General features: G+C 46.3%; 1 protein-coding gene and 1 long non-coding RNA gene across 28 annotated transcripts in view; one reads left to right on the top strand and one right to left on the bottom strand.

Annotated features, from left to right (window-relative positions):
• The window catches only part of LOC127482730 (monoacylglycerol lipase ABHD2), a 709,665-nt gene that overhangs the window by 366,034 nt on the left and 317,325 nt on the right, over positions 1 to 26,306 (top strand). For 3 of the 27 annotated variants that reach the window (XM_070054458.1, XM_070054455.1, XM_070054460.1), the window contains one exon: positions 24,254 to 24,321. The exons of 20 other annotated variants lie outside the window; for them this stretch is intronic. Coding sequence is in view for 4 of the 7 variants with exons in the window: in XM_070054453.1 (XP_069910554.1) it covers positions 24,254 to 24,335 (82 nt within the window). In the remaining 3 variants the exon portion in view is untranslated. Of the gene's footprint in view, positions 1 to 24,253; positions 24,398 to 26,306 lie in introns of those variants that run through there. 4 more of the 27 variants (XM_070054453.1, XM_070054465.1, XM_070054452.1 and 1 more) reach the window with 2 other exon arrangements.
• Positions 954 to 25,759, bottom strand: LOC138844727 (uncharacterized). The gene is made up of 2 exons (XR_011380995.1): positions 21,888 to 25,759; positions 954 to 19,967 (listed from the first exon to the last, which is right to left on the bottom strand). It is a non-coding gene; the product is annotated as an uncharacterized lncRNA (long non-coding RNA).

Below are 26,306 nucleotides of genomic sequence, written 5' to 3'. Positions count from 1 at the left end.
TTTTAATTTTGCTGCCTGAACTTCTAGGGTTTTTACCAAAAAGTCATTGCCTCTACCTCTTTTAAGAGATATCTCCGGGACCGGTACCATGGCTCACTCGGTTGATCCTCCACCTCCAGTGCCGGCATCCCATATGGGCGCCAGTTTCTAGTCCTGGTTGCTCCTATTCCAGTCCAGCTCTCTGCTGTGGCCCGGGAAGGCAGTGGAGGATGACCCAAGTCCTTGGTTCCTGCACTCACATGGGAGACCAGGAGGAATCACCTGGTTCCTGGTTTCAGAACAGCAGAGCGCCAGCCGTAGTGGGCATTTGGGGGTTGAACCAACGGAAGGAAGATCTTTCTCTCTGTCTGTCTCGCTCACTGTCTAACTCTATCTGTCAAGTACTTTTTTTAAAAAAAAAGAGATGTCTCCCTATGTTTTATTCCAGCCTTTTTGTATTGTCAGGTCTCAGATTTATGTCTTTGATCCATCTGAGTTGATTTTAAGTTTTTCTTTTTCTTTTTAAAGATTTTATTCTATTTATTTGAAATACAGAGTTACAGAGAGAGGTTTTCCATCTGCTGGTTCACTCCCCAGATGGCTGCAATGGCCAGAGCTGCGCTGATCCAGAGCCAGAAGCCCGGAGCTTCTTCCGGGTCCCCCACGTGGGTGCAGGGGCACAAGGACTTGGGCTGTCTTGTGCTATCCCAGGCCATAGCAGAGAGCTGGACTGGAAGAGGAGCAGCTGGGACTCAAACTGGCTCCTATATGGGATGCCGGTGCTGTAGGCAGTGGCTTCACCCATTACACCACAGTGCCAGCCCCTGAGTTGATTTTTATGTGTGGTGAAACATACACATTTAATTTCATTCTTCTGTATATGTATATCCAGTATTGTCAGTACCACTTACTGAAAGGACTATGGGATTCTCATCAAAAGTCAGTTAGCTGTTACATATGTTTGTATTTATGTATTTTTCTCTGTTTTCATTGATCTTGGTATCCATCTTCATTCCGGTTTCATCCTATTTTTTTTTTACTATGCCTTTGTGAAATCAGGCATTGTTAGGCACCCAGCTTTGGATATTGTTTCTTGTATAAGATCACTTTGGCTGCTCTGGGTCTTCTGTAGTTCCATAGGAATGTTAGCATTTCTTTTCTGACTGTATAAAGAATGTCATTGGTATTTTGATAGGATTGAGTCTGTAGATTTCCTAAGGAATATGAACATTTTAATGTTAATTCTTCTAATTGATGAGCAGGGGATGTCTTTCCATTTTCATGTGTCTGATGATTTATTTCATCAGTGCTTTATAAGTTTATTGTGATCTTTCACTTATTTGGTTAAATTCATTACTAACTATGTAATTTTGGTAGCTATTGTAAATTTAGGCTTCTTTTTTCCTGTTTCATACTTTTTATTTTATTTAAAATATACAAATGTCATGTATTTCATATATACAGATTCAGGAAGGTGGTGATACTTTCCATTCCACTCTCCATCCCGCCCGTATTCCCACCCTTCTTCCTCTCCCCTCTCCTATTCCCATTCTTACTTTTTACAAAGATCTTAAACTTACCTTTACAGAGGATCATTATTAGTGTGTAAGAATGCAACTTATTTGCACATTGATTTTGTATCCTGTGACTTATTGGTTTATCACTCCAAACATATTTTTACTGCAGTGTTTTAAGTTTTTCTGTCTAAAATCATGTCTTCTGAACAAAACATATTTTGACTTCCCCCTTCCCAGTTTTCATCCTTTATTTCTTTACTTTACCTGAGTACTCTTTTGAGTACTTGAGATACTATATTGACTAAGAACGGTTTATGTGGAGTTCTTATCTTGTTCCAAAAATCAGGGGAAATGTTTTCAGCTTTTCCCATTCAGTATGATATTGGCTATTTTTTTATCATATAGTTTTGAATTTTGAGCTGTGTTTCCTCTGCACCTTGTTCAGTTTTTTTTTTTTCATGAAGCGATGTTGAATCTTGTGATGGAAGCATTCTCTGCACCCATGGAGATGTTCATTTGTTTTATGTTGTTCATTCTGCTGATGTGATTTCATTGATTTTTATAGATGTTGAACCACACTTGCGTGACTCTGATAAAACCCACTCATCATATTACATGTTGTGTATGTATACATATATGATACCTTTTTGATGTATTGTTGCATTCATCATGTTTCCAAAGCCTCACAGCCTAGAAAGTGTTTGAAATAAGAAAGCTTGAACTCACTACCCATGCTTTTCAATCCCAAAAAGTCCAAAACATTTTCCCAAGGTCACAGAATGACAGACTGTACTAAGGAAAGTAATCAAAACCTAATTCCAGGTCTGGCACTGTGGTGTAGTAGGCTAAGCCTCCACCTGCAGCACGGGCATCCCATGTGAACACCAGTTCATGTCCCAACTACTCCTGGCCAGAATCAGTAAAGTGTCATTAGGTTTGCGTGTTTTGTTTTATTACATGCTGTCTTTCTATGACCTTGGGAAATGTCTTCAACTTTCTGGGATTGAAAAAGCATAGGTAGTGAGTTCAGCATTCTTATTTGAACCACTGTCTAGGCTGTGAGGCTCTGGAAATGTTATGAAGTCTTAGTTTGGTTGTACTCTTTGTGCGACTCTTCAAGTCTAAAATGATTTATTATAAAAAGTTTAGAAGCATAGACTTTTTATGAGTCAACATACACGTGAATGAAACCCTCATGTCATCATATTTTTTTTCTGTGCTCATTTTTAATAAAATACCTATTCTATTTTCACCTTTATCCAGTTGAAGGGGTGGAATGTTCTAAGTTTAGAGCCTATTTATTATAAAAGTCATAACTTTTGTTTGTTCAAACTAGGAAATAATCTTTGTAGCTAACCTCAGGTGACACCAGGTTGGCATTATATTTCTGGTTAAATTATAAGCTCCTTCAATTTCCTGATTAGTAGCGTATTTATAATCAATGGCACGCAGTTGAATGTTTTAGAAGTTTTATCGACTTATTTGAAAGGTGAAGTTACAGAGAGGGAGAAGCAGAAAGAGAAGTTTTCCATCAGCTGGTTCACTCCCTAAATTGCTGCAATGGCCAGGGATGGGCCAGACTGAAGCCAAAAGCCAGGAGCTTCATGTGGGTGTGCCACATGGGTGCAGGGATCCAAGAACTTGTGCACATCTTCTGTCGCCCTCCTAGATGGATTAGCAGTGAGCCGGATCAGAAGTGGAGCAGTCGGGACTCGAACCACCGCCCAGCTGGGATGCCGGCACTCCAGATAGTGGCTTAACTCACTGTATCACAGCTCGAGCGCCACAAAGTCTAATTTGTAATCTTATGCTTATCTGCTAACATCATGCCTTTCTTCAGATAAAGGAAATCCCTGTTTTCACAAGGACGATTACATAAAGAAGTTGACAGGTGTATCTGTTGTCTTCTTTTCTGGATTGTTTGGTCATCTCTGCAATAACTTCCTTTTCCTTCTCAGAAATAAACATCTGAGGAGTTACTGACATGCACATCCCATTTCTTTATATGTTATTGGTTTATTATCATTGGAGGAAGTCTTCCTTGATTTTTCTCATCAATACAGTCCCAGACATTCACCTTAAAATCCACCTCAGCAGTTCTTTGTTCTTTATGGTGAGAGCTTTTGTGTTTAGATAACTAAAATTTGAGGGCTTCCAACGCTGTGGTGTAATAGGTAAAGCCGCTGCCTGCAGTGCTGGCATCCCATGTGGGTGCTGGTTCAAGCCTGGCTGCTCGACTTCCGATCCAGCTCCCTGCTAAGGCCTATGAAAGCAGTAGAAGATGGCCCAAGTCCTTGGGCCCCTGCACCTGTGTGGAAGACCCGGAGGAATCTGCTGGCTCCAGGCTTTGGATCGGCGCAGCTCTGGCTGTTGTGGCCAACTGGGGAATGATCCAGCAGATGGAATACCCCTGCGCGCTCTCTCTCTCTCTCTCTCTCTCTCTGTCTCTGTCTCTGCTTCTCTCTCTGTGTAACTCTGACTTTAAATAAATAAATAAATATTAAAAAATTAACAAAATTTTGAACTATGTTTTACTTTTGCCCAATCATTTTATGGAAAAGTGCTTTGAGAAATCAAAAATAAAATTATCCATGAAAAACTTAATTATTCCTACTAAATTACAGCTATTTTTACTATATTATGTAGCTATGATTGTAATGTTTTAATAGTAAGACATACATTAGAATGTTGCATATTTTTCTTTTCTACAAATTTAGTTATTTCAATTTAATTTACACAGATGGTAATTATCCTGTAGTAGAATGGAGAAAAAGTGTATAGATAAAAGTGCAAACATGTGCAAATTTTCAACTTCAGATATGTAAATAATTTCTTTTTCAAGATTGGTATTTATTTGAGAGAGAAGAGTAACAGAGAGAGGAAGAGACAGAGAAAGTCTTCCATCTTCTCGGTCACTCCCCCAGTGGCTGCAACAGCCAGAGCTGAGCTGATTGGAAGCCAGGTGCCAGGAGCCTCCTTGGGGTCTCCCACATGGGTGCAGGGGCCTAAGCACTTGGGCCATCTTTCAGTGCTTTTCCTGGGCATAGCAGAGAGCTGGATTGGAAGAGGTGCAGCCAGGACATGAACTGCTGCCCATATGGGACGTTGGTCCTGCAGGTGGTGGGTTAGCCCACTACACTACTACACTTGCCCCAGTAATGCCTTTTGTAAGTTAAATGCATCATATTTGTTAGAGAGGTGCTCTTCACGCACACACACTCACTCATTTACACTCAAAAGTTTATAACCAAAAAGTGTTATTTGTATTTGGTGTTTGGAAAATACAGCAAGTATATCTGCAAAGACACTTAAGCAGATCAAGGGTACATGTCGCTCCCCCTCTTCGTGGAGGAACGACACAGGACCCTGCGCTGTTCTTTCGTCTGCTCAGCCCTCCCCGGGTTTGCTGCTGGTTCTTCCCGGGTTGGCTACTATCCCTTCCACCTCCGTGGAAGGGCAGTTCCCCCGGCCACATTCCCCACTTCCGCAGGGGAGCGGCACACCGCCGGCCGGCTCTCTCGGGGGCTGCACAGGTGTTCCCTTAGATGTTCCTCGTGCATGCCGTCTCTCTCCTCCTTTATAGTCCTGCTCTGCCAATCCTAACTCGGCTGCCCACACGCCGAGTACGCTGCTCTCCACCAATCAGGAGCAAGTCCTACAGTTTATTGACTGAACTGGAGGCAGCTGGGTAGAAGCTGTTTTCTTCTCTCCCAGCGCCATATTGTGGGAGAGCAGATGCATAGAATAAGTCTTAATTCCAGTAACTTAGTCCAGTCCGGATTGCTCCCCACAGATCCCCCTTTCTTTTTATTTTTGGCGTTGATACGCGCCTGTCTTCGGTGTTCCGCGGCACACACTCTGCTCTACTTGCTAGAGTTGCCACAGGTTCTTACAAGTCCTATCAATCAGGCAAACCGAATCCGGGTCCTCTCTTCGCCATGTTGTGAGGAGGTTTTTAGGCGCTGATGCGTGCCTGTGTTCGGTGCCCTGCAGCGCATGCTCTGCTCTGCCTGCAGGGGCTTACAAGCCCTAACAATCAGGCAAACCGAATCTAAGCCTCCTAATTGCTGTATTGTGGGGAGGCCTTACTGATGTTAATTCGTGCCTGTCTTCGGTGACCTGCAGCGCATAAGCTGCTAGCCGCCCGCAGGTGCTCATCACCTCACTTAATCAGGCAGACCGAATCCAAGCTCTCACATTGCAGTGTTGTGGGGAGGCCTTTCTATTTCTCTATTTCTCTATCTCCGGGCATTCCTATTTCTCCCATTTTACTTCTATCTTCCAGCATTCCTATTTCTCTCATTTTACTTCTAAACTTCTGTTTCTCTTATCCCTGTGGCTTCCTGGTGCCTCGCCCTGCCGGCAGGCTCCGCCCCGAGGCTGCTTCTCGGCGCTTCGCTGGCTCTGAGCCGCTTCAGCCCGCACCTCTCTCATCTGCGCGGCTCGGCTTTGCGCGCACACTCCGCGGTTACGCACTAGCCCCGCGTTCCCTATCCACTTGAGCCCTGCACACTCTCTCTGCGCGCGGCAGCCTCCGCGAACCACACAGCGTCAGCTCACGTCTCCGCCACTAGTATTCAATCTAAGTTCCCCGGGCTAGCCTGGCGAATTCAACCCAGCTCACGTCTCCGCCCCACGATTTGGCTTCCCGTCCTTTGCTCCCCGGGCTAATCAGACGGATCCCAATCCGGCTTACGTTTCCGCTTCTGGTTTCAACTTTTCGCCCCCTATTCCCGGGCTAACTTGAGAATCCCAAAGTGGCTTTCGTCTCCGCCTTGGCCTGCCCCCCGCGGCTTCAATTTCCCTAACATTTTTCTCTACCCGGTATGTTTCCCCAAGCTTTCCTCCAACAATACTCCTCCTTCATTTCTCCTGGCCTCTCCCCACAGTCTGCATCCGAGTCTGTTTTTTCTAGCTTTCACTTTCGCTTTCGACCTTAGAGATTTCTCCCAGCTTCCCCCCGTAGTCCGTATCTGAGTCTATGCCTAGGCTTTCAATAGCTTCTTCCGGCACCTTTTTCGTCCGGCTTTTCCCTAGGCTGTTTGCTAGTCTCTCTCTCCGATATTTTCCACTTCTTCCCGTTTCTTCCCTCCTAAGTTTCCTATCCGTCCTAGGTTTCCTATCCGAGTCACGGCACCATTATGTCGCTCCCCGTCTTTGTGGAGGAACGACACAGGACCCTGCGCTGTTCTTTCGTCTGCTCGGCCCTCCCCGGGTTTGCTGCTGGTTCTTCCCGGGTTGGCTACTATCCCTTCCACCTCCGTGGAAGGGCAGTTCCCCCTGGCCACATTCCCCACTTCCGCAGGGGAGCGGCACACCGCCGGCCGGCTCTCTCGGGGGCTGCACAGGTGTTCCCTTAGATGTTCCTGGTGCATGCCGTCTCTCTCCTCCTTTATAGTCCTGCTCCGCCAATCCTAACTCGGCTGCCCACACGCCGAGTACGCTGCTCTCCACCAATCAGGAGCAAGTCCTACAGTTTATTGACTGAACTGGAGGCAGCTGGGTAGAAGCTGTTTTCTTCTCTCCCAGCGCCATATTGTGGGAGAGCAGATGCATAGAATAAGTCTTAATTCCAGTAACTTAGTCCAGTCCGGATTGCTCCCCACAGGTACACAAAAATGAGACATTGATTAGGATGACTTTATGGAGAAGGTGATCTGTGTGAATGAGAGCTATCAGAATAAAATCCTCTTCTGCAATTTGGTCAAAGTTTTCTAATTCTTACTTCTATTGCTTAGTCTAATAAGAAGTAAAATTGATAAGGAATAAATGGTCTGCTTCATAGTATTACATACATTTTACTAACACCAGATGTGTTGGAAGTGACCTTCTTAGGAGAAACAAGGTTGAGACTTGTGAACAAATTACGATAATCGTTGAATCTTAAAAGGTACTAATGATTTTGGAAGAGAATTTTGGAAGGAGGAGATAACCACCCATGATGACCTAGTCACACAGATTTATTGTCAGAAGTTGTGAGGCTTTATAAAAACTATAGGATGAACAAAACATCGTTAAGTTTGGTAGTGCTGTTTAGTCCCATTTATAAAGATATGGGAGCAGACGGCAGGGTCGTCACCCAAGCGCCCACTGGAGCCCAGGGCTTAGCCTGTAGAAGGGAAACAGGAGGTTGAGTCTTCACCCACACCCACTGTTGCCCGGACACAGCGTCTGTAGAGACTAAAAGCCTTTGGGAGTTGTGGCTGGCACCCAGTACTAGGACTTCCAGACGAACGCAGACGAGAGTAGAACCACAACTCGAAGTAAAAGTCATTGTGAGAATTTCTGGTTCTGCATCTTAGCTCAGAATTTGGAAGTCTGGTGTTTGGATGGAGATCATGGAGCTTTCAGTGTCGTGGAAGGAGTTCTGGGGGTGTGTTTTGTGGCTGGCAGAAATCCAGGACCCCAGAGCAGCTCAGAGATTCCCAAAGGGAGAGCAAAGTCACTGTGGGAGCCGAGATCTGAGTCATGGCACCAGTGTAAGGCCACCACATAACACACCAAACACCAGAGTAAGGGAAAGAGTGTATTGGGGGAAACCCGACAGACTGGATGGAAGGGACGAAGAAGGAAAAGAGGCAGAAGGAGAGCGTAAGAGAGGGAGACAGAGCTCCAGTTATTTCCGATGCAAAAATCATTACATATTTACTCCAATCCAGAGATGGATGTCAGCAAGCTACAGTTTTCTATAAGGCTTAAGATAACAATGTTGTCCTTGAGTCATGTGATATGTATTCGTATTTTTTACCACAGATAATTTCATAAATTCTCAATACTAGAGCCTAGTGTAAAAAATCACAGAGTATTGTGAAAAAGATCCATGTATTGTTTAGGATGCATACTGTATGTATTTGCAATCATGACAGAGTTAGGGGTCAGATTGCCCAGTAACAGATTTGCAAGTAGCATATTTTTCCATACATACTCCTAACAATTGCTATGTTAAGTCTTACATCAGCCACTAATTTAAGAGAACTGCACTGGATTAAATCATTCCATGCTATCTCATTGAGGGGTTGTGCTTTACTCCTCAGTATTTTTTTATATTCCTCAGGCTTCTCTCCTCATTCATTCATCTGGCTCTGAAGGGTTATTCAGTTTCATCTTGATCAGCAACCATGTGCATTACAAGATATGTTGAGAAATCCTGGGTTTTCTGCATGGTTTTGTTTTGTTTCTGTTACTTCTGATACAGGAGAACAGATATTGTACACAGTCAAATTTCACACTTTCCAAAGCACCAAACTCATCTTGTTTCTGTTTTGTCCCACCTTCAGACAGACTGCAGTAAACAACATCTCCCAAAGCTTCCTGTGCAAAATTGCTGATCCCCACTGTCCCAGCACAACCTGCCTATCTGTTGCTCTCCATTGGATTTATCTGTTGCATTCTCATTGGAGTATCATGTTAGCGTAGCTACTGTAGGTGACTAGCTAGTGTTCCTAGTGCCCCAGTACACTAGGTTCAAGAGATACCCTGACGATGAAAGGCGTCAGATCCTCCCACACTGAGAAGGAGGTGTTCTGTGGATATGAGGTCCTCAGGATCATTGGAAAGGGCAGCTTTGTCGAGGTGAAGCTGGCCCTCCATCTGGAGAGCAGAACCAAGGGGGCTGTGAAGATCATTGCCAGAGGTGGCAGGGATTCTTCTGAGTTCCGCAAGCATGGGTAGAAGCAGAAATTTTGCATTCTCTGCATCACCCTAACATTATAAAGCTGTCACAGGTAGACTACACAGCAGATAGAGCCTGTCTTGAAAAGTATGTGGTAGTGTGCAGCCTCTTTCAGGAAGGAGAAGCATGTTGGTATTCCATTCAGACATTAGCAGCAGTGGAGTACTGCCATATGCAGAACATTGTTCAGAGAGACTTAAAATTGGAAAATCTCCTTCTGGACTATAAAATACCTATTAAGCTAATTGACTGGCTGTAGCCTAAAACTGACTGAAGGCCAACGACTAAAGTCATTGTGTGGGACCCTTGAATATTACGCCCCAGAAGAGTTCCTAGATAAGGAGTTTGATGGGTATAAAGCCGATGTGTGGAGCCTGGGCCTGTACACCATAGCGACAGGGTGGCTGCCCTTTGAAGGGGAGAGCTTTGTGCATCTGAAGGAAGCCATCCTGGCTGGCTCTTAACCTAATCCCCTCCTATATAAGAGGGAACCTTCAGAGATGCTGGATTGGCTAATGACTTTTGACCCTGCTGAGAGGCCCACAGTGGCAGACGCATTGGGCCACAAGTGGCTCAGCATGGAGCAGAAAGGGCCCAAACCAAGTGACATCACACTTTTCAGTCTCTTGAGTTCTCCCGAGAACCAGGAAATCCATGAAGCTGTGGAGCACCTGGTGTCTCAGGAGGGCCTTAAAGAACAGGGCAGTGCTCCTCACACACCCCCCACCCAGGCAGTGCTGGAGAAAATACCAGCCAAAGGCTTACAGCAGAGATGCAGAAAATGAAACTGACATGGGTATCCTAGGTCCTTCCCAAAATGCTGAAAGTCAGAAATACCTGCCAGGCCTTGTCTTCCAGCTGGGCTGTGAGGAGGAGGATGACCGCTTGTCCCCTGCTCTGAGCTGGGGGAAATCCCAGCCAAAGGCTTGCAGTACACAAGGAGGAAACGAAACTGACATGGGGTTCCTAGGCCCTTCCAAAGTTGCTGAAGGTCAGCAATACCTGTCCGTCCTTGTCTTCCAGCTGGGCCGTGAGGAGGAGGACGGCTGCTTGTCCCCAGGAGGGCTTCAGTGGAGCAGCAAGAACTGAGCTCACTAAAGGGGAGCCTCTAGGATCTGCTCAGTATGCTGAGGCTCAAAACTACCTTGTGGAGCTGGGCTTTCAGCTGAGCCATAAAGCAGCCTCCCGACACCCAGTCTGCAAGCCAGTGCCATGTCCCCAGTGCTGCCTGAAGGTGACCCGTCATCAGGGCTAAATGCCTGCCATGGGGCCCACAAGACAGTTCCTCACCTTGGGTGATGAAGATCCACACTTCCTGGCCAGTCCTCAGGTACAAGAACCCCATTACCTCTGTTTCCAGTCTCAACACCAGCAGTAGTGAGGCCCGCAGTTCAGATAGTCCTCAACCTGACATAAGGAGGAGGACCTGCACTCGCGGCCTCAGATACCAAAACCTGTTGTCCTCCATACCCACTCTCAGCACCAGCAGCAGTGAGGCTGACAGGACAGATGGTCCCCAACCTGCTGTGAGGAGGAAGACCTACATTCCCTGGCCAGTCCTCAGGTGCAGCAGCCCTGTGTGCTCCATCTCCAGCTTCACATCAGTAACACTGTGGATCGTTTAGCAGACAGGAGCCATTCCCAGGGAGTGGCAGAGAAAGAGAGCCTCCCAGAAAAGCAGTGGGACGGGGAGGCATGGAATTCACCCGCTATAGCAGCTGTGAGCTCATTTGGTCAGGACAGAGGAACAGAGGAGGGAAGTAGGTACTGTTGGGGGACAACATGGAGCCTCCACAGTTGGTCTGTAGGTGGCTGCCATGGAGATAGGGGTGGGAGCTGGGTGGAGGATGGATATTGGCTGGGTTTGGAAGTCAGGCTAAAGGGACCTAGAATGGGGAACCCTACCATCTGGATGTGCTCTGGCATTGGGTTCATTGATTGACTGGAGAAAAGCGAGGCAGAAGGGTCAGCAGGGCCATAAGAATCATCTGGACAAGGCCTGAGTACTGTGGGTACGGGACTCAAGAGGTTGGTCACCAACAGACACAGCTACCTTGGCTAATGGGGAAATGAGGGCTCCGACTCACAGTAGGGGCCTCTCTGCCATCCCTTTCTGCTTGGGGCCCTCCATAAGAAGATTGTCTTGGATGCACAAGGAGCAGGAGCAGTTGGAAGGTGCAGTCATCCAGGCATATGGCCATCATTCAGCCTGGCAGCAAGAAACCACATCACCAGCATGTACCGAGCATACAATGCGTGCCTGGGCCCAGAAAGCAGGTTCCTCATCCATGTACGTGAAGAGAAGGGCCTCCACTTCATTCTTGCTCTGGCGATAGCTGCAAGAACCAAGGTCATCATGGCCAAGCATCCCCTGGCAGGGTCAAGCTTACCTGAAAGGTCTCTTTTCACCTGAAAAAGACACTGGCTTCATCTGTAAAAACTGATCTCATCTTGGGGGCTGATGTGTCCTGCCAGAGGCCTTGGGGAAGCTCAGGCTTAGGCTTGGGCTCAGCCTTCTGGTACTGGTCCACTGGGCATTGGACCTCAAGAGTACAAGCACGTGCCTATTTTCAGTGACCCCAGGGAGACTCCTAAGCTTGCACTCGGGTTGACTGGGGTGGAAGGGCAGAACGAAGGGGTAACACATTCTGCCCAGAGGTCAGGACCTGGCAGGCCATTGTGCCAGTCCAGGCACTACACCTATGGCAGGCCTTGAGCCTTGCACTCTGAAGATGCGATCCCCCAAGGAAGAAGTACCTTAGGAAGGCAGCCAAAGCCATGAGGACCAACAAGTTATGAAACTGCCTTGATTGCAGCCCAGGGCCCCTTGCAGCCATAAATTCAGTGCATTGGGGAGGTTGGCTGACTGTGAGTCAGGAGATTGCAAAGACCCAGGACTGACTATAGATATGCTCAGCTGTCTCCCTCAAGGGAAGGGTTTGAAAGGGAAGGTCTGCGCACTGGGTTTCTTAAGGAGTGAAATTCAGATTCATGGACTCCCTACTAGAGCAGTGATAAATATGGTGAGATCTGCAGGATCCAGACTCAAGTTTCATGATCCTGGCAAAGTGGATTGATATGTCCCTAGCTAGAGGAACATCCTCCAATGCTGCGAAGCCTATGGGGTTGATGCAGGCCCAGGAGGAAGGCACCACTTCTTACAACTTGTGGCCAGGTCCAGGGAGGCCCCTCGCTTGGATCTCCATTCCTTTTATCTCAGTTTTGCATTAGAGAGTCCCCCCGCCCATGCTTTGATTGCATCTCTGTGACATAAGACCTCCTGACTGGAGTATAGCCTAGGGATCTCATTTGGAACACTTAAGAGTGCCATAGGCAGAATACACCAGAATCACAGGAAATGGGACTTGCCTTCTGGGAAAGAGAGTAAAGAGGGTTTTCCCGGTTTGCTGCTGAGGTCTAACAAGCTCTGAGAGCAACACTGAAGTCCTATTATGACCATCTGACTATCTGCCAATCAAGAGTGAGGCCTTCAGGGAACATAGATGTTTGTTGAGCTTTGGGGTAAAATCTACATATAATAAAATGAAACTCAGATGTACAGTTGGGTGCATTTTTTGTCTACATGAGCAGTGTGTGGAAAGTACAGATGCAAGGGTTTGAACCCACATGGGTGTCTCCTAACCAGCAATGGTTTGAACCCACATTGAAAGTGTTTCCTACCTACCTTACACCTTACACAAAAATCCACTCAACGTGGATTAAAGACCTAAATCTACGACCTGACACCATCAAGTTATTAGAGAACATTGGAGAAACCCTTCAAGATATTGGCACAGGCAAAGAATTTCTGGAAAAGACCTGGGAGGCACAGGCAGTCAAAGCCAAAATCAACTATTGGGATTGCATCAAATTGAGAAGTTTCTGTACTGCAAAAGAAACAGGAGAGTGAAGAGACAACCGACAGAATGGGAAAAAATATTTGCATTTGCAAACTATGCAACAGATAAAGGGTTAATAACCAGGATCTACAAAGAGATCAAGAAACTCCACAAAAACAAAACCAACAACCCACTTAAGAGATGGGCCAAGGACCTCAATAGACATTTTTCAAAAGAGGAAATCCAAATGGCCAACAGGCACATGGAAAAATATTCAAGGTCACTAGCAATCAGGGAAATGCAAATCAAAACCACAATGAGGTTTCACCTCGCCTGGGTTAGAATGGATCACATACAGAAATCTACCAACAACAGATGCTGGCGAGGATGTGGGGAAAAAGGGACACTAACGCACCATTGGTGGGAATGCAAACTGGTCAAGCCACTATGGAAGTCAGTCTGGAGATTCCTCAGAAACCTGAAGATAACCCTATCGTTCGACCCAGCCATCCCAGTCCTTGGGATTTACCCAAAGGAATTTAAATTGGCAGACAAAAAAAGCGGTCTGCATCCTAATGTTTATTGCAGCACAATTCACAATAGCCAAGACCTGGAACCAACCTAAATGCCCATCAACGGTAGACTGGATAAAGAAATTATGGGATATGTACTCTTTAGAATACTATACTGCAGTAAGAAGCAACGAAATCCAGTCATTTGCAACAAAATGGCGGAATCTGGAACACATCATGCTGAGTGAAATAAGCCAGTCCCAAAGGGACAAATACCATATGTTCTCCCTGATTGGTGACAACTGACTGAACACCAAAAAGGAAGCCTGTTGAAGTGAAATGGACACTATGAGAAACGGTGACTTGATCAGCATAGCCCTGACTGTTAATGAACAACTTAATACATTGTCCCTCTTAGTAGTTTTTTTTGTCTGCTCTACTTAATATGACTGGTTTAATTCTGTAATTAATACACAGTTATTCTTAAGTGTTGAAATTTAACTGAAATGTGATCCCTGTTGAACATAAGAGTGGGAATAAGAGGGGGAGGAGATGTATAATTTGGGACATGCTCAGGCTGACTTGCCCCAAATGGTAGAGTTAGAAACATACCAGGGGACTCCAATTCAATCCCATCAAGGTGGCATGTACCAATGCCATCTCACTAGTCCAAGTGATCAATTTCAGTTCACAATTGATCATATGAAAGGACTAAGAGTCAAATGGAGCACATAAACAAGTCTAGTACCTGCTAATACTAACCGATAGAATGAATAAAGGGGAGAGTGATCCAACATGGGAAGCGAGATACTCAGCAGACTCATAGAATGGCGGATGTCCTAAACAGCACTCTGGCCTCAGAATCAGCCCTAAAGGCATTCCGATCTGGCTGAAAAGCCCATGAGAGTATTTCAGGCATGGAGAGCCAAGACACTCTGGCAAAAAAAAAAAAAAATCTAAATGAAAGATCTCTGTGAGTGAGATCCCAGTGGAAAGAACAGGTCTTCAAAGAAGGAGGTACCTTTCTCTGAAGGGAGGAGAGAACCTCCACTTTGACTATGACCTTGTCTAAACAAGATAAGAGTTGGAGAACTCAAGGGGCTTCCATAGCCTTGGAAACTCATGACTGGAGCATGGGGAGATTACTAAGGCCATAAACAAGAGTGTCAATTTGTAAAGTCAACAACAGGAGTCACTCTGCACTTTCTCCTCATGTAGGATCTCTGTCCTTAGCGTGCTGTACATTGAGACTTAATGCTATAACGAGTACTCAAACAGTATATTTCACTCTGTGTTTCTATGGGGGTGCAAACTGTTGAAATATTTACTTAATGTATACTAAACTGATCTGTAAAAAAAAAAAAGATAGAGAAGAAGAAATTATCAATTCCCAACTTGACTCTCACTGGGATTAAACATGACAATAGGTCTGATCTGATTTCATCATCATTTTAAAAAATCATCTATTATTTTTCACTTTATGTTTCTGTGTGGGAGCAAGCTGTTGAAATCTTTACTTAATGTATGCTAAACTGATCTTCTGTATATAAAAAGAATCGAAAATGAATCTTGATGTGAATGGAAGGGGAGAGGGAGTGGGAGAGGGGAGGGTTGCGGGTGGGAGCGATGTTATGGGGGGGAAGCCATTGTAATCCATAAGCTGTACTTTGGAAATTTATATTCATTAAATAAAAGTTAAAAAAAAGAAAGTGTTTCCTAAACACCAGTGGTTTGAACCCACATGGGAGTGTCTCTTAACCACAACAACTGAAGTAGCAGCTCCTTTGCCTTACATGATCTCTGTGTGGCCCTTTGCAGTCAAACTCTTTGAACTCCAGTGGCCGCCGACAACCATTCATTCGTGCGTTCTCCATCTCTATTTGGCCTTTTCCCAGAATGTCCTATGAGTTGAATCTTAGCATGTAGCCTTTAAGGTATGGATTCTTTCTCTTAGAAAAATGCACCTGAAATTCAGCCCGGTCACCACATGACTTCACGGCTTGTTCCTCTTTCTCACTGAATCCTGTTCCTCATTATGGATCTGGTATAGTTTGCATATTCATCCCTCATGAAGATCATCCAGTTTACAGTTTTTAGTGATTGTGAATAAGACAGTGAGCATGGCAAGGGGTTTTTATGTGTGCTTGTTTTCCAGGTCAATTGAATACATAGAGATACACATTTGGAGTCTGATGCTGTGTGTGTACTTTTGTAAGAAACTGCCAGATTATCTTAGAGTTCCTGTTCTGCTTTGAATTCCTTTCTTCAGTAAATGCGTGTTCCTGTTACTCCACATTCCTGTCAACATTTCCTATTAGCAGTTCTGTTTGATTTTACGCAAATAGACTTGCAGTGGTATTTCATCATGCTGTTAACACTCAGTATACTATTTTTGTGTGCTTATTAGAGGTAGTGTCCTATTATATACTGTGCCAGTTGCAGGGTGGAGGGGTCACCTTTTTGCTCATTAAAAATTTTTAGGTTTCATTTATTCATGTGAGAGGTAGAGTTACAGACAGAGAAGGGGAGAGACAGAGAGAAAGATCTTCCATCCATTGATTCACTCCACAAATGGCTGCAATGGCCAGAACTAAGTCGATCCGAAGCCAGGAGCCAGGAGCTTCTTCCAGGTCTCCCACATGGGTGCAGGGGCTCAAGCACTTGGGCCATCTTCTACTGCTTTCCCAGGCCATAGCAGAGAGCTGGATTGGAAGAGGAGCAGCCAGGACACCACTAGTGCCAACTGGGGATGCTGGCACTACAGGCAGAGGCTTAGCCTGCTGAGCTACAGTGCCGGCCCCTCTGGATTAAATTTTAAGTGTTCAGTGTATAATCAGGAACAAGTCCTTCATTAGCTGTATGTTTTGTAAATATTTTCTCCTGATGCTGGCACTGTAGAGTAGCGAGTAAAGCTGCTGCCTGAAGGACGGGCCTCCCGTATGGGCTCCAGTTCGAGTCCAGGCTGCTCCTTTCCTGATCCAGCTCTCTGCTATGGCCTGGGAAAGCAGTAGAAGGTGGCGCAAATCCTTGGGTCCCTGCACCCACGTGGGATACCCCGAGGAAGCTCCTGGCTCCTGGCTTCGGATCAGAGCATCTCCAGCCATTGCAGCCATCTGGGGAGTGAACCAGATGTAACTCCCTGTAACTCCACCTTTCAAATAAAGAATAAATAAAGAAAGAATAAATAAAAAATATACATGTTTCTCCCAGTCCCTAACCATAACCCATTCTGTAGCTTTTTACTTCATTCTCTTTACTATATATTTGGCAGAATAGAAGTGTTGAAGTTCCATTGACCAATTTTTTTTCTGTCATTCTTGGAATATGCTTTTGCATTTTACAAAAACTCAACATGAAATCAAAGTAGATATCCTTCTGTATATTTATGGTTTATGATTTCATAGTTAATTAGATCTGCGGTCCATTTTAAATCAGTTCTGTAGAGGTATGTATTGAGAACTTCGTGCTTTGCTTTGCATAGGGGTGCCAGATTGTTTCAGTATCATTTGTTAAAATGAGTAACCTGGATCCAGTGAGTTCTGTTGGGCTCTTGGTCAAAGATCACTTAAATTGGAGAACCAGTTTCTCCATTTTCTCCCACAGACATATACATCTGTCATTTCTTTAACACAGCCCTGTCTTCCTTACTGTACTTGTATAGTAGAAGAATCTAAAAAGAATAGTTTGAGTTTCTCAGCATATCTCTTCTGCATAAGCATCGTTTTGGCTGTTCTAGACCCTTTGCTTTCTATGTCCATTCCAGAATCAGCTTGGCATTGTCTACTGAAAAGCTTGCTGAGACCTGGACTGGTCTTGGGTTGAATCCACTCGGCAGAGTGGGCAAAGCTGATAGCAGTACTGGGCCTTCTTAACCATGAAACATAGTCCAACTCTGCATTTATTTAGATCTTTTATCTCTGTTATGAGTGTGTGTAATTTTCTGCAAACTGATACCCTAGCATTTTGTTGAATTTATAACTCAGTATGGCCTTTTTAGTGGCACAATGGGAATTGTCATTATTTAAAGCATTTTTGAAAGTTTTTACTTTACGTGTTTAATACTAGCTCCTCTACAGAGAAGCTCCACATTCTGATGGAATATAGTTAGAGACTGGAAGGCAGTTAGGTAGATATGAATACTGATGATATTGTAGACTTCCAGCAATATTTGAAGGGTGGTGATGCTCGTGTTTAACAAACATTTCTAAATTACTAATGCACACTGAGATATCTACAAATGCATTTGGCTTTGTTTTAAGTTATTTTCCACTGGGGGAGTGGCTGTGTGAGGCGGGACGGGAGACTGCTTCAGATACCTGTGGGAACTGTGAGGATGGAATTTTTTGGTTTGGTACACTATTCATTCCTGATTGTTGAGATACATTGGCATAGTCAAAATAAAAAGTAAAAAAGGCAGAAATATGAGATCACAAATAGTAAAATAGGGCATAATTTGGATGGCCCCCACCCTCAATTCATTCCATGCATATCGTAGTCCAACCTGATTTTGCTCCCAGCTAGCTCTTGGTCGGCATCGACCCCTCACTCTGCACTCTGGCCCTTCTCACAACCTCCAGGTGACTGAGATTTCCCATGACCTCATCTCTCCAAGCTCTGCTCTCCAGGCCACCTGTTAAAGTACAAGGATAGGCCGGCACTGTGGCTCACTAGGCTAATCCTTCACCTGCGGCGCCGGCACTCCAGGTTCTAGTCCCGGTTGGGGCACCGGTTCTGTGCCAGTTGCTCCTCTTCCAGTCCAGCTCCCTGCTGTGGCCCGGGAAGGCTGTGGAGGATGGCCCAAGTGCTTGGGCCCTGCACCAGCATGGGAAACCAGGAGGAAGCACCTGGCTCCTGGCTCCGGATCGGTGCAACGCGCCGGCCATAGCAGCCATTTGGGGAGTAAACCAACAGATGGAAGACCTTTCTCTCTGTCTCTCTTTCTCACTGACTAACTTTGCCTGTCAAAAAAAAAAATAGCACAAGGACAGCCTTGTCTCTCTAGGCCTGGCCTCTACCCTCACCTCGGGGGTTTCCATTCTACATCATCCTAACACTCTGAGGCTCCTTCCCACCTGCCTACCCCAGGACCCCTCCTTCGGTCCCTGCACTCTTCCCACGACCACCTCCATGTCACACTCTAGGTCTCTGCTTCCATGCTGGCACCCAGGAGTCCCTTGTCCTGATGTCCAGACAGAAAGTCTCTTCCCCAGATCCACACAGGTCTCCCAGAGCTCCTTGCTTTGGGCAGCATTGCTTTGCTTGCTGCTCTCATTCTCTATTAGTGAATGCCGTGGTCCCAACTGCCCCAGCTTGGGGCTTGGTACCCCATAGCTTCTGAGAACATGATGAATGCTGATCTTTGTGCTAGGAGAGCTTTGGGTATATGGTGTTACCCACATCTTCCAGACCCTTGATCCTTTCCAGGACTCCCACAACTCTCCCAAGACCCCTAACCTCTCTGAGGAGTCCCTTTATCTCCAGGGCACTAGCCTATCCCATAGCCCCTCCAACCCATCTTCCACATATGACTGTAGCCTTGAGGTAGGAGGAATCTGTTCTTGGGCCTGGTGTCTGTGCTGGGCCAAAGTTCACAGAACAACCCATCAGGGAGAGAGGCAGGCTTTCTGTCATGGAGTGTGAGTACCCAGGGCCAGCCAAGTCTGGGAGAGCCTGAAAAGGGGCTGGAGGAGGTTCCAGAGAAAGGAAGGCAAGTCGGTGAGGAGGCCCTAGAACTACTGGCCATCCCTTGGGCTGCACTTTACAACAGGTGGGAGACTTTGGCTGTGACAATGTCTGGCTTGTTAGTGCTACCTGTGTGAGAGCAGGTAGAGGGCCCGTACCTGGTATTTTCCTGGACTCTCGGTCTTTATCTTGTTCATGTCTAGCAGCAGTGTTGACTTCTTCCCCCACACCTGGGCAGTGATCCCCATGTCTGTTTTGTGACACAGCTACAGGAAAGGAGAGGCTTGGGTGAGACAAGGCCCCAGGGATGGAACAGGATGGGGTGGAGAACAGCCTGAGGTGCTTGGAACATGGAAGCCCTGGGCTCCGTGGCGTCTTGGGAGAGGCTGGCTCTGCCTGGACTCTGGCCTCATCACCCACAGTTCTCAGGAGGCGTGGGCTTCATTCCCAGTAGATTCACCCTTTTGGAGCACCAAGATGCCTCCCAACCCTGGACCTAGTGGTGACCCGAATAGTGATATCAGTTTCCCTCCCTAGAAGATGACCCTGCAGTGGATGGACAGGAAGACTTTAGGGTGAGAACACTTACCTCCAGCCATCTGAGAATCAGGCAGCGTACTGCCTTGGAAATAGGCACTGCTTGTACCAACCATGCAGGAAGTTGTCATAAGGGGACCCTCAACCTCCTCCTTAGCTTCTATTACTCTGATATTTGCTCCAGTTCTTCAGCATCTTTAGGCATTTCTAGAGTGCATGAGTCTCGTGGCTGGGAAAGGAGAGGGGATGGTATGAGTCCAGTTGCTGGCCTTTCTGCAGTGGCCCTTGGAGGCAGCATAGGAGCCCTAACATGACTGAACTTAAAGGAGTCAGACCCTGAGGCCCTAGATCTTCTAATTGGGTGAGTGTCTGTTGCCTTGTCTCCAAGGCAGAAAAGGCCAGCAGGACCCTCCTTGTGTGTGTGTGTGGGGGGGGCTGGACTTGCCATCTGCTGCCTTTCCTGGGCAGAAGTCATCACCCTTTGCTAGAGCTTAGTGAGGACTGTTCTGAGAAGGGCTGTGCTGCCCAGGAGTAGGTGGGCTCTGCCCTCAGCAGCTGTTGCCTGAAGTGACCTTGACCTGACGTGACAGGGTCTGGGTGCCTAGCCTGAGAACTGTTTGCTGCTGAGAGCCTTCACCCAGGCGCCCACCCATCCTGGTGCCTCCACATCCCTTAGAGGATGCCCCCTTGTCTACCTGCTTGTCCTATGTGCTTGAAACGCACCGTACCCCTTCCTTGTCGGCCCCAGAATCTGTGACAGTGACCACACAGGCTGTGGCCAATCCTTTCCTCTGTGTCCCGTCAGCTGCTCAGGCAAGATACCTCTCCCTTCCCCTACGTGGCTTGCAATACGTAAGTCATCTGTCAGTAAAGGTGGGTTTTTGATACATTTCCAGAACAATCCCCTGGGGCACTGTTCCAGGTGCTCTGCTGAGCCCACCTCCTAGTCTCTGTGCTTCTGTGCAGTCCTGGGATGATGGTGTGAACAGATTCAAGTCCTGCCTCCTCCACCACAGGTCCTCCTCCCAGCACGGAACCCAGGGCAAGTAGGTCACTGTGAACTGCAAACCCGCTTGTCCTGCTCTCCCTGGGATGGGACCCTGGGCAGCTTCTCAGCCTCTGATGCCACAGCCATGGCTGCTCCTAGGAGCCTTCTACAAGAGGCCTTTAGCCCAACCGTGTGGGACCCAGGGATCTGCTGGACACCTGCCCACAGGTCAGGCAAGGTGCCCCTCACCCCATGGCTACATGCTCTGGAATGTTGCTGAACTGGGCTGGCTCCACCAGCGACAGGGAGGACCTGCAGGCTGCCCCCTGCCCTTGGGAATCCCTGAGCTCTCAGCACCTGCTCTACCACAACTCTGTCCCTACCAGCCCCCTGAGTTGCTTGTGAATCACTCAGCTCTGGCCTAATGCTGACCAGGGTGAGCACTGTGATGGCAGCTGGGGACAAGTTCTCAAACAGGTAAACACTGTCCCACTTCAAGGGATGAGTTTCTGAAAATGACCCCACTCCTGGGACAAAATGCGGACAAAAGACTCGTTGCAAGATCCACAGCCTCCCTAGGGCCAGGCAGCAGCTCACTCCTTCTCTTCCCCAGGCTCCACCTGTGGCCCTCCATGGTGACTCTGCAACCGGGGGTGGGGTGGGGTGGGGGCCTGGTGAGAGGCCATGGACACTCAGGGACTGGTGGAACCAGGGCAGCCCCTTGGGGTTCTGTGAAGCAGATCCCCAACTCGTCGATATGCAGCCTCCAGTTCTGTAACTGCTGACACTCAGCAGTGATGTGTGCTGCTTGCTGGACCAGCAAGACCTCCAGGTCCCACAGCTCCTTGAAGCTGAAAGGCAACACAACCTCAAAGAACCACAGGGAACTGCTCCCCACAGCTCCTTTCCATCAGATCAGAGGAGGTGTCAGCCCCACAGGCAGTGAATGCCTGAAGCCCAGGTCCCAGAATGGTGAACTGTGCAGAGGACAGGGACATGGATAGCCCCACCCCACTTCCCTAGGACGGTCATTCTTCATCCTCCTTTGCCATCCAGCTTTCCTCCCATGACCATCACTGCACCTGTGCAGAAGGCTCCCACCCCACTCCCACCTGTGGGAACCACATGCCCGGTGGGTTCACAGATGGGCTCACCCCACACCTGAATTGAGTGCTCTGCATAGTGCCTGCCCAGACATCCGTGTCCTGACACAGGCTCACACCCAGGGCACACAGGCACCCATGTTCCAGGGTCACTCTGAGGAAGCAGCGACATGACTGTATCCACGCTCAGCACACAATGGGCATCACTGAAGACTCAGCCAGCATCACCCTCAGCAGCAGCTCAGAGAGCCCAGGGCCAAACACCTGGAAGCAAATGTCCTCAAGTCGGCAGGACATGCAGAGCTGGATCCATCGAGCTCTGCCAAACATGCCTCCTGTCTAGAAAATGAACCCCAGGTCCGTCAGTTACTGGACACATGGAAAGAGGGGGTTCTGGGTTACTGGAAACACTGGTGGCCTCTAACTGCCACAGAACATGGAAAGAGAGGGTTCTGGGTAATGGTAGCTTTGTGGAGTTCTACCAGTCCTGTCCCAGTGGTGCCCTCCCAGCTCAGGAGGGACGAGTGTCAGCCTCCTCATCCTCAGAATAAGCACAACCCTATACTGGGGGCTTCTGTGGTCTTTGCAGGGCTGAGGAAAGAGGGAAGAACTGTGGCAAATGTGCCATGACCTAGCTCTGCCACCACCTTCTGTCAGCTGCTCGATAAATCCCAGCCTTCTGCAGGGCTCTCTACCTGTAACCTGTCCTCTTCCTCCAATACACCTCTGTTTTGAACCAAAGTTTTATTATTATTAATTATTATTATTATTGTTTTATTTGCAAATAAGTGCAACGAGAAAAAGGAGGAGAGAGATTTTTCTAACCTCTGGTTTACTCCTCAAATGGCTGCAACAGCTAGGTCTCAGCCAGGCGTTCTGTACTCTTACATGGGTGGCAGGGACTCCAGAACGTGGGTCATCCTCTGCTACCTTCCCAGTCACATTAGCTGGGAGCCGAACTGGAAGAGGAGCAGCCAGGATTCAAACCAGCCCTCCAGTATGGGATGCCCATTTCCCAAGCAGTAGCTTAATCTGCTGTGCCATTGCTACCCCTTGTAACAACTTTCAAAGCCTTGGCATTTTGAATTTCAGTTAGTGCAGTGAGTTCCCTCCACACACCTCACCCAGCTCCCTGAGTTCAGTCTGTGCCCGCCCCTGCAGTAAACAGGACTCCCCAGGCTACAAACTTCTGACACAGGACAGGTCTCAGCCCTGCTGATCCATTCTGTGTCCTCCCACTCTGCTCCTGTCTTGTTCCTCTGTGGTGCCGTCAGCACTGGTCACCAGAGAGTTTTCCCGGGATGACAGAGAAGGGAGCAGATGGCTGAGCATGGCCTTCTTTGTGTCCTGTGTCGGCCCCATCTAATCTGTCTGTGGGAGGAACAGGGCCCCTGCCCTGGGTGCAGGTGAGGGGTTGAGAGATGAAACACTGTGATTTCAGCACCGATACTGGACACACATGCAGGTAATACTGAAGCCAATGCTGACAACAAGGGCTTGGCAAGTGTGGGGGAGGGGCAGGAGTACCCGGGAGAGCTGGGTGCTAGGGAGACCACCAGGGAATGCTAGGGATCCCTGTCACCAGTAGCAGCTCAGGCTCCTCTAATGCCATGCTCCTCCAGATCACCTCTGGCCCCTGCAGAAGTGTGAAGGGCCTGGTGGGTTTCATCCAGCTTTGTGGGCTTGCTCCTGCTGCATTCCAGCAGCCTCTGCTCTTCCCAACAAAGCAGAGCCTGAACTTCACTCCCCTGTGGAGTGAGCATGTGTGTGTGTGTGTGTGTGTGTGTGTGTGTGTGTAAGCATATATGTATGTCCTAGCTGTGTGGGTTCTGCTCCAGCATGAGCATACAAGTCCTTTCACTGTCACCAATGGCATGAGTCTGGCATCAGAGTTGCTGTGGGAAACCATGAGGGAAATGGCACAAAGCCAATAGAATAAGGAAGCCGGTATAAAGCCAAAAATATAAATATTAATATAAATAAAATGAGGACTGTAAATGGTGAGTTGAAGCAGTATAGATTTAAAAAAAAAAAAAGACGGGATATCTGGTTACAGTTATTCTTGAATCAAGCATAAAACCAAGAGTGTAACTTGGTAAATGTATAAATATATCCAAAAGAAAATGTAACACACAAAATAAAAATTAAAAAACAGAATGGTGGGCTAGTATGGGAAAACAGGTTCCTAGCAACAGAACCAGTTTTATTCAGTTTGTGGCAGCCAAAACCAGCCAGTGAACAGTTGTCTAGCATTTATCTTTTTTTAAAGAAGTACCTCAGGCAAATCCATTTTTAATAACTGTGAGTTCCCTTTGTACTAAAAAGGCTTAAATTTACTATTCCTTCATCAATATATCATAAGTGGAGGTGTTCTCTACCTTTTTGAGATTAAAATATCAGATGGAAACTTTTTTCTGTATTAAGGTACGTGATGGCAAAAGTTGTTGATGAAAGAGAAAAAAGACGGAAATTGAAAAACTGGGAATCCATAAGGGAAATGGAATAAAGCTGAAAGGATAAGGAGCCAGCACAAAGCCAAAACCATAGGTAAAATGAGGACTCTCAATGGTGAGTTGAAGCAGTGAAGAATTTTTTTAAAAAAGAAACCTGATATCTGATTATATTATACATAAATAACCATATAACAAAGATTGTCACTTGGAAAATTTATACATACATCCAAAGCAAAATGTAACACACAAAATAAAAAACACAACTGAAATAGTGGACTAGTATGGGAAAAGAGGTTTCTAGCAACAGAACCAGTTTCATCCAGTTTGTGGTAGCCAAAACCTGGCAATGAACTGTCCTCTCGTATTTGTTTTTCTTAAAGAAGTACCTGAGGCAAACCCATTTTCAATAACCCTCTGTACTAAAAAAAGGCTTAAATTTACTATGGCCATGTACGTATTTCATAAGTGGAGCTGTTCTCTGCCTTTTTGAGGTTAAAAGGTCAGGCGTGGGGAACTTTTTCTATATTAAGGTACACTATGGCGAATGTGTTGTGCTGATGAAAGAGAAATAAGAAGTAAATTGAAAAAATGGGAATCCATAAGGGAAATGGCACAAGGCTGAAAAGATAAGGAAGGCAGCATGAAGCTTCCTTCATACTTCATACAAGTAAAATGAGGACTCTCAATGGTGAGTTGAAGCAGTCCAGAAATTTTTAAAAAAGGACCAGATACCAATTACATGAATTCCTAAATAAAGCATAAAGCCAAAAATGGAACTTGATAAATTTATAAAACTATCCAAAATAAAATATAACCTCCAGAAACACAAAATCCAGAATGGTGGATTTTATGGGAAAATTGATTCCTAATAGCAGAGGTGGTTTTATCCAGTTTATGCCAGGCAAAACCAGCCAATGAATAGTCTTCTAGGAATCCTGGTTTGTTTGTTTGTTTTTGACAGGCAGAGCAGACAGTGAGAGAGAGACAGAGAGAAAGGTCTTCCTTTGCCATTGGTTCACCCCACAATGGCTGCTGCGGCTGGTGCACCGTGCTGATCCGAAGCCAGGAGCCAGGTGCTTCTCCTGGTCTCCCATGCGGGTGCAGGGATCTAAGCACTTGGGCCATCCTCCACTGCCTTCCTGGGCCACAGCAGAGAGCTGGACTGGAAGAGGAGCAACCGGGACTAGAACCCGGTGCCCATAAAGGATGCTGGTGCTGAAGCAGAGGATTAACCAAGTGAGCCACAGCGCCGGCCCCTGGACAGCTTTTTTTCTATATTAAGTTTTACTATGGCAGATACGTTGTTGTTCATGAAAAAAAAAACCTAAATAAGTAAATTTTAAAAAACCAGATTCCATGAGCAGAATTTAGTATGTGAACATCAGTACCTAACAACAGAATAGGTTTTGTAAATTTTGTGCCATTCAAAACCAGCCAATAAACAATCCTGTAGCATTCCTGGTTTTTAAAAGAAGTACCTGAGGCAAACCTGTTGTCAATAACTGTGAATTCCTTCTACTTAAAAATCTTCAAATTTACTTTTTCCACATATATTTATCAGAGGTATTATCTGTATTGAGGTGTGCTTATTCCTTCTGAACTGAAAAGGCTTAGTTTACTTTTCCCAAAAATATATATGAGAAGGGGTGCTGTTCTCTTTCTGGGGAATAAGTGTCATTTGTAGTCAGCATTTTTCTAGATTAAGGTATACAATGACAAATGCATTATATTGATGAAAGAAAACTAAATATGGAAATCTGAAACAACAATTTAATTAGGAGAAGCCATACAGTTGAAAGAATAAGGCAGCCAGTGTGAAGCCAAAAATGTAAATAAAATGAGGACTCTGAAATGTGAGTTGAAGCAGTCCAGAAATTTTAAATAAAGAGCTGATATCCAGTCACGTGAATTGTTAAATTAAGCTTAAACCAAGAATGTAACTTGGTAAATTTATAAGAATATCCAAAACAAAATTGAACACAGAAAACAGAAAAAGCAGTGTGGACTAGTATGGGAAAATGGCT

This window comes from Oryctolagus cuniculus, chromosome 12, assembly GCF_964237555.1.
Source record: "Oryctolagus cuniculus chromosome 12, mOryCun1.1, whole genome shotgun sequence".
NCBI lineage: Eukaryota > Metazoa > Chordata > Mammalia > Lagomorpha > Leporidae > Oryctolagus > Oryctolagus cuniculus.
Note: the sequence above shows the minus strand (reverse complement) of the source record. Positions and strands in the feature narration are given on the sequence as shown.